Source organism: Morone saxatilis, unplaced genomic scaffold (assembly GCF_004916995.1).
Source record: "Morone saxatilis isolate NCDOM2014 unplaced genomic scaffold, NCSU_SB_2.0 Contig1, whole genome shotgun sequence".
NCBI classification, from domain to species: Eukaryota; Metazoa; Chordata; class Actinopteri; family Moronidae; genus Morone; species Morone saxatilis.
The window spans coordinates 6,556,775-6,571,662 of record NW_023339651.1 but is presented as its reverse complement, the minus strand read 5'-3'; the positions used below and the strand labels follow the sequence as shown (position 1 = coordinate 6,571,662).

At 40.0% G+C, this 14,888-nt stretch overlaps 2 protein-coding genes and 1 non-coding gene across 3 annotated transcripts in view; all 3 read left to right on the top strand.

Moving 5' to 3' along the window:
• Nucleotides 1–5,411, top strand: part of mta3 (metastasis associated 1 family, member 3) — a 28,626-nt gene extending 23,215 nt beyond the window's left edge. The window contains exon 20 of the mRNA XM_035670212.1: nucleotides 4,960–5,411. Coding sequence (XP_035526105.1) covers nucleotides 4,960–5,131 — 172 coding nt within the window. The 3' untranslated portion in view covers nucleotides 5,132–5,411. The remainder of the gene's footprint in view (nucleotides 1–4,959) is intronic.
• A 3,084-nt stretch (nucleotides 5,412–8,495) lies between these two features.
• trnai-uau lies at nucleotides 8,496–8,589 on the top strand. The gene is made up of 2 exons: nucleotides 8,496–8,533; nucleotides 8,554–8,589. It is a non-coding gene; the product is annotated as a tRNA-Ile (tRNA).
• A 5,808-nt stretch (nucleotides 8,590–14,397) lies between these two features.
• Nucleotides 14,398–14,888, top strand: part of ppm1bb (protein phosphatase, Mg2+/Mn2+ dependent, 1Bb) — a 16,818-nt gene continuing 16,327 nt past the window's right edge. Inside the window, 1 exon segment of the mRNA XM_035662395.1 lies at nucleotides 14,398–14,813. The gene's annotated coding sequence lies outside the window, so the exon portion shown is untranslated.

Sequence of the window (14,888 nt, the reverse complement as noted above, 5' to 3'; positions counted from 1 at the left end):
CATTCATGTTCCCCTCAGGATGAAATGTAATAACTTGTTAAAAATTTGCCAAACGAAGAAGATGAACATAATAAACATCATACCTGCTGAACATCAACACGATAGCATTGTCATTGCGAGTATGTTGGCATGCTGATGTTAGCATTTACCCCGACAGGGCTGCAAGCATGGCTGTAGACTCTTAGTCTTGTTAAATGCTGCATTTGTAGACATATGATTATTTATTCAAGACTCAAATTGAATTATATGAAATTGTGGGCAGAAATTTAAGATCTGATGATGATCAGCTGATGCTAAATGAATAATAAGGAAATAAAATTGATTAGCTTCTCCATAAACAGCTCTACACAGAATGTGATGCCTCTAATATTCTGCTTCCCACTGACTGATATAGGCAGGTATTGATTTTCTTTTGCCTTGTAAACAAATAACTTGCGTGAGACTGCAGTACAGGTGTCATATTTAGTATCCATTTTGAAAACTACTGATCCAAATATCTCAAGAACAGCTGATTTCTTCACATTCAGCTTCTCTTTGCAAACATTGACTATCATTTAGTTATAGAAACGATTTAATATACTGTTGTATAAACATGCATTTATGTTTCATACATGAAATAAATCAGTTGATTTTATTTTTCTCACACATACATAGACTCACACTGTCTCACACACTCGTATGCACATAATGAGTCAATGTTTGCATGTCTGTATGTGAGAGAGAAAGATGTTATTCCATTAAGCCTGTGTCTAAATGAGCCATGGCACCCAGCCCTCACAGCCGCCCTCCGACCGTCGGGGCTAAAATTAGAGCAGCTAACTGGTGCAGATGGGCCAGCGAGGAGCCAGGCACCGCTGGGTCTTGAGTGGAAATATCATTACCACATTAACCATGGCTGCATTCGTATGGATCAATCAGTTCGCACCAAGATCATGATGGCTGTGTGTTTGTGTTTGAGAGAGCGGGCATCATTCTGAATACCTTGCCCTTTGTTATATTATGCTGTCAGTTTCTTTCCTTTTACAGACTGAATGAATACTTTTCTGAACACAAGACAATAATAGATCTGCTCTGAAAGGCTGCTGCTAATGACAAATGATCGGAAGTTTCATTTTCTCCCCTTCTCTGTCTCCCTGTCCCACTTTTTCTCTCTCCCAGCATGATGAAGAAGCTGTGTGTCACAGAGCAGAGAGAAGGAAAGGGAGCTCACTCCCACATTTTTACACTGTAGGATTGGTACTTTCACTGAAAGATTCCCTCCAGACATGTATTAAGACATATATACAAATAGCTTTCTTGGAACAATAATGTATGTTGGATGTATTTTCCATAATTTCCATGTTAAAATCCTTAAAAAGCATCATCTACTTCTACCACATTAAAAATTCCAGAATCTATGAATATGTACATTTTCTTTATTATTTAAGTTTTTCTGCTGGACACAAGCTGTCTCCTACTTCACTGTAAAGTCCATTCTCAGTGTGTGTGCACTGGCAGCTTCGACTTTCTACATGACAGTTTATTGGACCAGGATTGACCTCCAAATTATTTGTAATGTCACAAATCACGCCCTTAAAATCAGATTTTCGATGAGCGCAGAGAGACATTTCACTTAAACAGATAAAAATAGTCTCAAACTCTGCACATACATCGTTCAGCACAACGAAACTCAAACATCCGACTGTATATTTTATCGAGTGGAGAGGGACTTTAAGTAAAGGATCTGAGTAATAGTTCCATCGTTCATTGTACCGCATATAAGATACAGAGAAGTTGGATTTGGACAGAGAAATAACAGGACAAAGAATCAAAAATTGGACACGTTAGGAAACAGAACGAGAGAAAGCGAGACAGAAATGTAAATGAGACAGCTTGATATGTTTGAGCATGGATTTACATGTTTGCTCTCCTCCTCCCGACGGCCAGCTGAACAGACAAACAGCAGAGCTTAAGATAATGTGCCACCAGAGCTAAATCTGTTCTGTTCCTCTCCAGTTTATATTCTGCTCTAACTCTACCCGCAATACGTGTGTCACCCTGTGCAGTAGTCAATCGCAGGGTTCATTGTACGTGTGTGTACTTTAGATGCACAAGTCTTGCATGCACTTTCAGACACATTTATTGTACTCGGACCCGTAGGGACATAATGTACACGCCGCTCATTTAATCAACAGCAGGGATCTGATGTGTTTTCCGGTTCACAATACAAGAAAAACATCCTTGGTGCTGCAGAGAAAATGAGAGCTTGTCAAGAGGACTTTGCTGTGCATTATATTTCAAGTGTTTTTTTTCTTGAAGGCCTAAAGGAAACCATGAGCAATCACCCAAACACTGTGGTTATACATTTTGCATTTGTCTCCAAATGAATTCCATTAGTGCCATGTCCAACATTTGTGAGTGCCCCATGGTCTTGGCTTTAGTGCTATTGGTCGCTGTGGGCTGAGACTTCCTGTCACAGCACAAAGCCCACTGCAGTCTGAAAATTACCACAAGCTCCTTTGTAAGCCTAAAAAATCCTGCAGAGACGTACCTCTCTCTTACCTCATAACATGTATATATTATATATTAAGAACTCTATTACTGGTGCTCAATACATTTTGAACTCTGCTTTAGTGAATCTTCTTGAAATGAGAAAAAGTGAGATTGTTTCTAATTACTTTTTCAGCAGTCTGAACTTGGCGCCCTAAACTGAACTTTTACACTCAAATGAAATTTCTTTCATTATAAGTTTCTTCATCTTATGTCCTGAATGTGTCAGTTATTGCAGGGGAGGCTTTACACTTTACACCTCAGTTAAAGCCGTTGCTTGTTAGGTGTGCTGAACACAGAAAACAGAAACCATTTTCTTCATAGATAGGAGACATTGCTAAAAACAGAGTCAATGAAAACATTTTTACAACCAAACAATCAACTGATTAATCACCAGTAGCTTGGATTATTGTCATACTGCTACTGAACTTAGTAAACATGAAAAATAAGCTGTCTCATAAAGCCCACAGCCCAAAGCCAGTTTCATCATTGTTTCAATGTGCTGGCACTCTTTTTTACTGCAGGCTGTTGCTGCCACATTGCAGTATAGTACTGTACAGCAAGTGAGGATCCCATAGGTGGCTGCAGTAATGAGTCAAGCCTGTGGTCAGCTACGAATAAATAATGTATTCAAATAAGCATTTTCTGCAGGCTAATGGATTTTGATCTGTATTGTTTGAATATCAGGCACTCAAACACTATTCAAAACATGCTTCATGAAGATTGAAACTGTCAAAATAGATTTCCCAAAGCACACACAAGCAGTTAAAATCCACCTTTGGAAAAACGCTTATTTGCTTTCTTGATGAGAATTAGATGAGAAAGTGGATACCACTCTCGTGTCTGTAATATGAAGCTACTGCCAGCAGTAAGCTAACTTAGCGTGGGGGGAGGGAGACAGCTAGCCTGGCTCTGTCCAATGGGTAACAAAAACCTGCTTCCAGCACCTCTAAAACTCACCGATTAACACATTTTATCTTGTTTATTTAATCCATACAAAAAGAGCAAAAAAACGTCAATTTCTTGGTCAGAAAGCTGCCTGGAGTTTCAGCTGGTTGCCTGGCAACTGCTCAGAGCAAAGGGCGTAACCTTCCCTTAGGATGTTTTTTTTACACTTTGGATTTTGAACAAATTAGATATAATCGGTTAATTAGTGGAATTTAGTGCTGGTAGGTGGGATTTTTAATTGGGAACTAGCAATACTAGCTATTCCCCCCTGTTGCCAATCTTTGTGCTGCGCTCCCCTCTTATAGCTCCCCTCTGCAACAGAAGGGTTGTTTCTGTCCATATTATGTGATACATAGGTATCTACTTCTGTGCTGGATAATACAAATGTAAACACTTTATAATTTCAACCACCATGAAGTGACAATTATTGTCAACAGCTACAGCTCCAAAAAGGCTCTTATAGTGGGAAAGTGGCTAAGACGTAAACTAACAAAATAATAGTAATTTTATCGTGGTTAAAGCTGCTCCAATCAATAACTTTATATTAACAACGGATCATATAAGTACGTGTAATGTGTAACCCCGACAGATAATTATCACCCAGCACTGCAGTTCTACCATCTTTCAGCTCATTTTATTGCTTGTACGGGTTCAAGTTTAGTATCAGCCTTGTTTCCAGATATAGCAGGCAGCACCAAACAAACCAAATAAGGTTATAGTCCAGCATTTAGCAGCTAAATAGCCAGATATTTTTTCTCAAGGGGTTGGTGGAGACCAAAACAGAGCAATAAGAGTGCACACATTGGACTTAGATTCATCAGTTGGCTACAAACAGGACTCCATAGGAATGCTAATGTTGCTCCATGGCTGCTGGGTGTGAAATTAGGTCAACAACAACTTCACCTAGGTGATAATATGTCCGTGTTGAGTTCACAAAATCATCAATTCATGCTTTAAAATGACAACATGTTAAAATTTTACCATCTAGGACAGTAGTAGAAGAGTCCAGCACATACTTCAGCTTTTCAGACAGACTGATAACAGAACACATCTGTGATCAATAAAAGTTACTGAAACTATAAGAACAGAGGAATGGGCAATTTGGGAAATGGGTTAAGAAGTATACCAAAAAAAACATTTTACTACAAATTAACTGTTACATGTACGACAATCTAAAGAACTAATTTTGATTTACAAAAACAAATCTCACCACAAGGTCCATTTAGTAACTGTTCTGGAGCTACTTTAAGGACTTCTCGTCCATGTTGGTTTAAAGTTTGAGGTTAAAAAAAGTTCATTCTTGACCTCGGAAACCATAATTGGGAAAACTGGTGATTATTTTGTCTACGATTTGACAGTTACTACTACTTTTACTGTTTCCAAGGTCAAGCATTAACCTAATTTAGTGCTTTTGCTAATATTAGCTTTGCATCAGTGTATCTTCTTCTGCACTTATATCCTGTCTTTTCTCCACTCCTGCAGGAGGGCCAGACGGCTGCTGTCCCGCTCCCAGCTGAGGCACGCTTGCCGGCAGCCCTGCGAGCAAATCACCCTGCGCAGGGTCTCCCAGGGCCCGCCGCAGGGGCTCGTCCTCGCCCCTCCTCACCCTCACCCCAGCCTGAGGATGCGAGGCCCCATCGTCATCCACGACTGATTAGATCCTCTGACCTCCACACCTCTAATGCATATACACTAACAATTTCTCACCTCCTATTCTATCATTAAATCCTAAAAAAAAACAAAAAAACCTTTGCTTTTAGTCCCTTAAAATACCGTTATAATCCTTGACAACACTTAAACAAGCTATCTAACAGTTGGTAACAGAAGGATGTAATGCAATAGAAACATACACCTGACCTGACAGCAAGTGCTACCTGTTGTTAATCCCCTGGGAATGTGTTTGTATATGTACATACTGTATTTGGATGCATGTGTGTGTGTGTCGAGAGTGTGTATGTGTGTGTGAGTTGTGTGTGAGTGTGTGTGTGTGTGTGTGTGTGTGTGTGTGTGTTTGAGATCATGCCAAAACCAACACATGAAAAGAATGAAGGGGGAAAAAGTTGACATGTGACGTTCTTGGTTTAGTTATGGATGGACATAACGATGGAACGTTTTGATGTGACATTTTGTGATTGATGGTGAAATTGTTGATGCAACGTTTTATCAGTTTGTATACAAGTTACTTTTTGGGTGGGCATGGGGCCTTAAAACTTGGGTTTTATGAGGTGGAAAGGGCCGGGGAGGTGGGATTGCATTTGTGGGGGACTGAGGTTCTTTTAAAAATTGGAGAAGAGGCAAATGTCCCAACGCTTGACGTTAAAAAGATGATGCACTATAAGAAGACTAGACTTAAAAATTGTGTTTTACCTGCAGTTTTTTTTCTCTTTCTGAAGTTTAAAATCAATGAGCTGGAGCCGGTGTTGAAGACTGACCACCTGTAGACATTATTATACAAACCTTCTGTAACTCTACCCAAAAAGCTGTCGGTTAATCATGACGAATCTGCAGGAAAATATAACAAGGCGAAGAAATAGAGAGCCAGCTTACATCAAACAGCATAGGCCTCCCTCATGAACCAATGTATAATATATTGTATATCTCATTACAGCACTGTAAATCTTCTCATCCTATTTCTATGGCCGACTGTACCTACCTAGCCCTAACATGGGGTACTAAAGCACTTCCTTTGCAGCAGAAAAGGGCATGGATCTGTCATATTTTCCTCAACGCTGCGATGTACCTGCAACATTTTGAGGCAAAAAAAAAAAGAGATGAGCAACTTTGCCAGCAAGCTGTTTGCTTACATTTAATTACATTTAATCTTTAAAAGCCAACAGTCATCCTGTTTTCAGACCTCTCTCTATCTCTATCTATCCCTCTTCCTTGCTAACATGACAATATTGCCTCAAAAAGTTGCCAGGTCGACCCATCCAGCATTCAGGTGTGTTTAATTATGAGTTTTAAAACTGGCATCGCCGCCGCATGTCTTTGAGGCGAGAGCCTCGGTTGACCGATTGGGTCACATGATTTCTTCTCTTTCATTCAGAATGTTTATGTTAGTGTTTCCTGTATGTCATGTGTTGAATTATGAATATGCTGAGAATAATAAAAAAAAAAACAACAAACAACAACACAATGCCGGATTATTGTCCAGTGAGTCATTTTGTGGTGTTTTCTGACACGCTGCCCTGTCTCCCAGCCACCTACTCCGTCTCTCTGTCTTTGTGCTGCTCTTGAGGGGAAGTGTAATAGATGATATACACTATGGCCTGTGTGAGGATGTTGTAAAATATCACCACAAAATATGGCAGTTTGACACAGTGATGAGGAATGAGTAGTGCTCTCACCATAAATCATGTTCTTCGAAGCTTACAGCCTGCCTCAAGGTACCTCAGTGAGTGTGTATGTGTGTGTGTTGACACAGTCCCTGTTGTTATTTTCAGAGCTTTTACAGTCAACTGCTGGGTGCTTTTGTTTCTGACTCTCTATACAGTCCGAGGTTCCTGCTGAGGGTGAGAATCAGACACACAAAAAGCTTGAATGACAATGTTTAGATTAAAGCTGACAATTTGTTATTGTGTTTCAGCTATTAGGCATGTGGGACTGCAGGATTAGAAGAGTAGCTTCAGCATATTAAGCATAATATGTTAATCACCACCTTTAAGTCCAAGACCAGGACTAGTCGAGAGTGATTTGAGTTAAAAATCAAGACCAAGTCCAAATTACTTACCTATTTATAATTGTTGTGATACTAGAGAGACAATAGACCTTTTATTTTAAGACTATTATTTGTAATAATCCAAAAGCAAAATAGTCATATTATTTACTTTAAGTACAGCCCTTTCACTTGATATCATACTCAACTCTCTCCAAAGACAAAACAGCATATAATATCGACCCCGAGAAGGGTGTTGTACTGTATTTGTGATGATCAAAGAGCAAGTGCAGTGTAACCACACTGTAAAATGACTGTTTATAGATGTTGGCCAATGTCAGTGCCCGTTCTGGGTGGATTTTGACCTGTTTTTTGCTTCATCAGTAGTTTTGTTTTGAAGGAGGAAGTTTCTTTAGAGAAAAATAACATATATTGGTAGACTCTGCCCGAGACCAACTAAAATATTTGGTGAGACCAGTGGCCAAGTCCGAGTGCAAGCAGGTGTTTGAGGTCCCAGAAAACCAGTTCTTCATAAACCTGACTTTATGCACAGGGGCAGTGTTGAATTTTGAAACAGGAAAGGAACTAAGAGGCCTTAGCCAAACCATGAAAAACAGCCCTAATCACAGGGCTGTCCATATACTTTTGGCCATATAATTTATGAGTGGTTCTGATATTAAATACTTGTACTAAATCTGTATAGAAAGGTGAAAACTACATAAATGAACTGAGTTTCTTCATATATTATGTTTTTACATATGTTTTCATACAGTACATATATGGTTTCGTTTCTTTTTACCTTATATTCTTTCACTTGTGCCTTCATGCATCTTGTATTGTATTGTTTATTATCCCGTGTACAATCCTTTGCAAACTGGTGAAGATGAAGTTTTAAATGGCAAACATTTAGTATTAGTACTAGTATATAAACCAGCATATTAATTTGAAGGTTGTGTTGTGTTTTAGTGTTTACTTTTGCACATAATGAGTAAAAATGACTAAAGAATGAGGCTGTGTCAAGTATATAAGTCTGCATTATTATTAGTTCCTTATAAAACACATGTTTGGACTCGTGTTGTTTATTGTTTTGTCGAGCAAGAGAACACTCAAACGCGGAAGTCATAATTTCTCCCGGCCTAGTTGGAAGTCGGAGCTGTGTGAGAGGTACGTGAACGCAGCACGTAAATCGGCTCTGTGTAAGCTGTTGGACTGTGTGACCACCGGCGTCCGGAGAAGTTCCCATCCTGTTCCCGGTATTTTCCAAACGCTACACCGATCTAAAAACAGAAATAAATCAATATACGTGTTCCTCTCATGTGCCCTCCTCTTTCATAAATCGATTTCCTACCCGGTTTCCACCGAAGCTCCAGTGGCGCAATCGGTTAGCGCGCGGTACTTATATGACAGTATTCAGCAGAGCAATGCCGAGGTTGTGAGTTCGAGCCTCACCTGGAGCAGAGTTTTTAGAGTAACCCTCACCTGGTGGGCGAGCAGGTAACCCCCTGAACTGACTCACTCAGAGGAGGGTACTTCCTGCACCACTACTACTGCGCAGTGCTGACGTCATGCAGTAATCCCCCACCATAACAAGTGGTGGTATATTCAGGTACACCTCTGAAGTATGCAGTGATACCAGAAATAAACACACGACTCACTCAGCACCTGTCAACAGGTGTGTTAGTAAGTGCACATCACTCGTGTTATTGCCTCGAGAGCAGGTTTTGTTGGACTGCACATCAAATATATCCAGCAAAACATGTTGTCAGGTGTGATATTATGACTCAATGACTTAAATAACAAAGGCCATCTTTGTTTCCTTTGTTTTAAAAGATGTACAAACATTTTGTTTTCTTTGTACATTTACGTGTAAGAGGAATTACACAAACAGAGTCAAGACAGGTTTATCTGTATAGCAGTTTTCAGCAATAAGGTCCTGCATTTAATTACATAGGACATAGACACAATATAAAAGAAACACAAGACAATATACGAAGAGAAATACCTAATTATATACTGTCAATAAGACATACACAGAGTTGAATAAAATAAAAATATATAACACAAATAAGACAAAGAAGAAATTATATACATTAGTGTTTTTTCTTCTTATATCTCATAGTCATATTTTCTGTTTAGCCAATAAACACATGTGTATGTAGTATTTGTTCTTATAATAATAATTATTATTATTATTATAACAAGAACAATAAACAACATCTAACTTTTTTGTTTCAGTAAGTCATGTCAAGAATTATATTAGTTGGCAGAAAGATAGAGTAAACATTTAAAAGACAGTAACGATAATAATAAAGTTATAGTAATATAAAATAACAATTAACCGCACATTTGAGCAGCTTGACAGTTATCATTAATACTGATCATCAACAGTTCAATTCAGTCTTAATTGTATAGCGCCAAATCATAAGAAAAGTTACCTCAGGACACTTTTAAGATAGAGCAGATCTCCTTATAAAATTGTTTACACAGCAGAGCACAACATTTTTATTTCATACATGAGATACATGTGTTCCTGTTTATTGAAGACAGAGGGGCTCTTGGCAACTTTTAGTGGACGGTTGGAGCTGCTACTCTGTTGTGAAGCCAACTTTTGACAGCTAGAGGGCGGTACAGCTGCACCAGACAGAGCCCAGAGCCTGTGTTGCTCTAAACGTGTTTATCCTGCTCGAGAACATTTTGACAGGTGAGTGATGGAGGGCAGTGTGTCTCTAGTCGTCTTACAGTTATTTATATTTCCTTTTCAATCCAGCTATTCAGAAAAATGTACTTACACACACTTTCTTTAAACAGCATGTGTATCCTGAGCAATTTCACTATCTTAACATCTGTTACTGAAGATCAACCATCAATCTCTTTCAGACATGTTTTATTTCACTGTACGCGACTGTTACATGTTGTCTATATATATCTTTATCCTTGTATGTGTGTGTGTGCTGTGTGTGAGTGTTTGTGTGCAGGTCTCGTCACCCCCTAAGCCCTTAAAGCTGGAATGAAAAAAAGCAGAAGATTGCTGTAATGATGTGACCCAGATGTCCCGGGTGCAGATCCTCCAGGCCTGAAAATGAGAGTGCAGATCAGGGCCGTGTACCTCCCGTCAACCCCCCCTTTTGCCCTCCGTCCTCCTCCTCTTTTCTGTCCGCCCGGGACAACAATCACAGAGTATTTAGCAGCAGGGAATATGTGTATGTATGCATGTAAGTGCATGTGTGCGCATATCATTTGAGGGAATGTGTGCGTGTGTTGTCGGCGCCTGTGTGTGTGGTGTGTGGCTTAAGCTCATCAACAGATCCATGTAAACACGAGGGATCAGATTTTGGAGTGTTGCCCACTTTGTTCTTGGCGCCTCCGGATTAGACGTAGCAGTTTTTAAATTTACTCTCCCTCAGCTGCCTCCATAAGACGCTAAACCCTAGCATCGCCCCCACCAGAGACCCCCCTCTCCATCCCCCACCCCACACCCACCACTACAAGTCCTCTTCCTCCTCCTTCTTCCTCCTCCTCCTCCTCCGTCCTTCCTCCCCCTCTCTCACCCATCCCTGAGGTGACCCAGGTGGCGGAAACAATCACACACACCAGCCCTGACAGTAGGCTCAGCGGGCACTTTACTCAATGGAAGCCCGCAGTGTTGGAGTGAAATGATGTTGTGTGTGTGTGTGTGTGTGTGTGTGTCCTGTGTAGGAGATTGGAGGGAAAAGGGACAAAAGACAGAGAGTTAATATTGGGTACAGCTGTGATTATGACCATCCTGATCAAGAGCAGAATGATCAAATTCTGCCAGTGATAATCCCCATCATTGGGAAAATTAATACCACTACTCTGTGTCTCTCTTTCTGTTAGCTACACATCTCTATCTTCTTTGTAACATGTTCGCACCACACACACACACATTAACACAGCGGTCTTAATCTGACCTGTGTCCTCCATAACCCTGGTTGGTTTCCTCAGGGGAACTGGTTCTGATATCTTGAATGAGTTTTTCATTAATAAGGACCAAGTCTAATCCTGAGGGAGAAACACAAGAATGAGACAAGGATAAGACTTTGTTCAGCTTTCCCCTCCCAAATACCACATCAACACACACACCATAGTTCTGATCCACTGATACACTATCTAACTAAACATCTTTATACACACACTTATACTCATGTTTATTCTTTAATCTTCCCACCACAGTTTTATTCACTGCAGCCTACATTTTATTTATTTTTTGCACATTCAACTGACTAGAATATAATCTTTATTCATACTCTGGTGATCTCGCTATATTGTCAGTATTTTAATGTGTGTAATCCTTTTGCTGATTTTTGAACAAGACAGTATATTGCAAAATAAAGACTTCAGTACGCTTGAAAAGAACCCATTTTTAACGATATCCTCAATGTTTCTCATCACAGGAGCCTCCTGGATAATGTAACAGCCCTATAAGCACCAGTTTTAATTATTTCAACTCTATTTCATGCAGCCTACACTATGATACCCACGAGCCTTGGCTACTGTTGCCGTAGAGAGGAAGTAAGGTCGAGCAGCAAGCACAGAATTCAAATTATTTATTGTTAGTTTTCTTAACACCTTAATCTTTAGCCCCCATTAGCTGTAATATAATTTTAAGCTCTGTGATTGGATGTTTCTTTAACTTTTCTCTTTACATTTTAATGTACACAATCATGTACCTTTAACTTTTTATGAAAGAGTAATATTTTCTAGTCGTCTCATGTTTTGTACTGATGATTAAACAGAGAGAGTTTAATGCCACGTTGTCTGTGGAGGAAATGAATGAGACTTCTGCTTCCAGGTATCTCCTCCCACTTTCTAACTCTATTGTGACATTGGTGAGGGGCTTTCAAACACTGCTAGATGATCTGACTTGTTTGAATCATACTGAGGCCTTACGGCGCTTTACTTGAGTATATTTCTAACAACTTTTTACTTTTACCGCCTACATTTTTGCACAAATATCTGTACTTCCTACTCCTTACATTTTCAAAACAGGCTTGTGACTTTATTTGAATGCATCTGAGGAGTATTATGGATTATTGTTTTTACCTTTTTGCGTCATTTCACACCTTTTCCAAAATCAAGACTGTTGTGTATCACATGACAGACAAGAGACGTAGATCAGACCCTATTTGAAGTTTCAGTTAGCTTTGCACAGAAACAGCTGGTAGAAATGTCCTTCAGAGAAACCAAGACACCCTTTTACTTGAATAAAGAGGTTGATTCAGTACATCTACTTTTACCAGAGTATCTGTACTTCTACTTGAGTAAAGAATGTGTATACGTTTGCCCCCTCTGCCTGGTGGTTTGGAGGTGTTATGCCCTGACCATGAACTGCAACATCCCTGGTATGAGTGGATGTTTATTGTTGCATAACGTTCCCCATCCTTCTTTCCCGTAATTTTGGGTGATCTGTCTATACTGTTGACTCACTAATAAAGGTAATAAGTTGGAAATGAGGAACAAATATTTTGGTGTTTTTCCAAATTACACTGATATCTCTCACTATAAGACCAGGCAGAGCTCATGTAAAACATGTTCTAATCCTGCTGCAATTTGACCCAATTTGCAGTTAGAAATGTTTCATTTGAATGATAAACTTTCTTATTATTTCCTATTTGTCCTCCATGCAGTCTGCTGTATCAGGCCAACTGTGTTGCATTTATGAATGACTGATTTTAAACTCTCTTGCAGGTACCAGATTAACCTGCTAGGTGACACCCTTGGGGCAAAAACAAGTTGTTAGCTTCCTATTAACACCCTCATCCTCCTGTTCTCCCTTCAATATGTACAGTTTTTCTACAGCAAAATATAACTTGTAAACACAACGGCCCGGGGGAAGTTCCTCACTGTGCCAGTTGGTAATCCAGTCTTGGGTACAGTGTCCGTTTGTGCGGATGTGTGTTGTGGCTCAATTGAGCTTGAAGTGCCTCCTTCCTCTATTGGCTTTCCAAATGTGGCTTCAACCGTACCACCTAACTAGATTCTGTGCTGAAATTGGAGTTCCTCTTTAAAAAGGTTAGTAAAGAAGAGGGTGGGAGTAATAATTACCATTCCCTATATGATCATTGAGGAGATAACGGTGTGATTTCTTTTGACGCATGCAGAAAAAGGCCAGTAACGCAGGGGTCAATGTTCAAGACTAGGTGTAGCTGCATGTCGAACACCAGACAATAAAGAAGCCATTTTTGTACAGTACAATCCAGACTACATGGGACTTTGGCTGTGACTGTTTCAGGTCCTTCACCCAGAAAGCAAAGTGCAAGAGGGTCGAAACCTTTGTCCTGGTATTGTTCTATATTTAGAAAGGCATATTTTTAGGAAACAGTGTTATCTTACAGAATTTACAAGGTTTTTGCTATTAAAAACACAGGGTATCATGACTTAAACTTAAGAGGTGACATAATCAATCACCTGTATGCATCGAGAATGAGCTGCTACACCTACAAGGTGGCAATGATCACCTGATATACGTGTAAAAGTGAAGCAAAACTGCTCCACATTCAGCCGAATTGAAAACCTAAAGATTTAAATTTGCTTGAAAATAGATCCCTGGATATAGTTACATTTAGTTAATTGATGACCATGTGTTGGGTCTTGGCAGTAAAGCTGATCCTTCAGATTCTCAACATGAACAACCTGTCATCACAGTTTCTATTTCATTAGATTTCGTCCCTTTTGATTAGATTTCTGTTGGATTTAGTTTAGAAATACGTATATGTCTATACAAATTATAGGCTGTAGGGAGTGAAACCTAATATCTGTGTGTTCATTCTTAAAATGGCATAATTACAAGTGAATTATAGTAAAATGGAACAATTCTTTCTTCTGTTCTCCCACTGGAAACCCTTCAGTGCTGTGCTTGAATTAGGTTGCGCTTGTTATTCACTCCAGGGCAGTCATGCCCGCATGTGGGGTAACTTCCAAACATACAGAAGATGAGGGCAATAACATATTTCAAATGTGCCACCTTTTATTTTATTTATATTTTGACTCCTGGCCGCCAGATTGCGTCCAATCGACTCCCGCCGCGGCGTTGAACGTTTATATTTCAAGACTAACCCCGCCTGTCCGCATTCGCTTCGGCGTACGCCAAGACGCATCCACAGATCCACTACGTCACAGAACCTCGGCAATAGACCAATGAGATTGCAGCTCTGGACAGGGGCAGAGCTGATTGACAGCAGAAGCAGCCAATGAGCAGACGTTTCGCCTCGACGTTGCAACCAATCACCGCGCATATGCCAAAAATAACACCTCCTCTTGTTCAGCACCCAAAGTCGAAGGATAGCTCTGGCCTTTCAATTGAAGAAAGTGCTAGATTTTGTCGGTGTTGTATAATATAACCAATTCTCAGTGTCCATATTTGTTTTGGAGCGATCGGAATTGTCTTTATTTAACGTGAGAGACAGAACTGGCGTCAAACATGCGTAAAAATCAACGCTGTCCAAGCAGGGAACCGCCGAGAAAGGAATTATCGCCGCTCTTCTGAGGCCAATCTCGATTATTATTATTATTATTATATTTTTTGGTCAAATAAGGAAACACCACACAGCCAGCTAGCTCACGTTAGCTCCGTAGACAGCCCGGTCACCGACACATCTTCACACGGAGGCAGAATCCAAGCAGATACTCAAGATTGGATCGACATTCACAGCAGCAGGAAAACGTAAGTAGCATGCTAACGTCACTAGCTCGAGTTTGACAAGCTGTGTGTGTGTGTGTGTGTGTGTTAGCTCATATC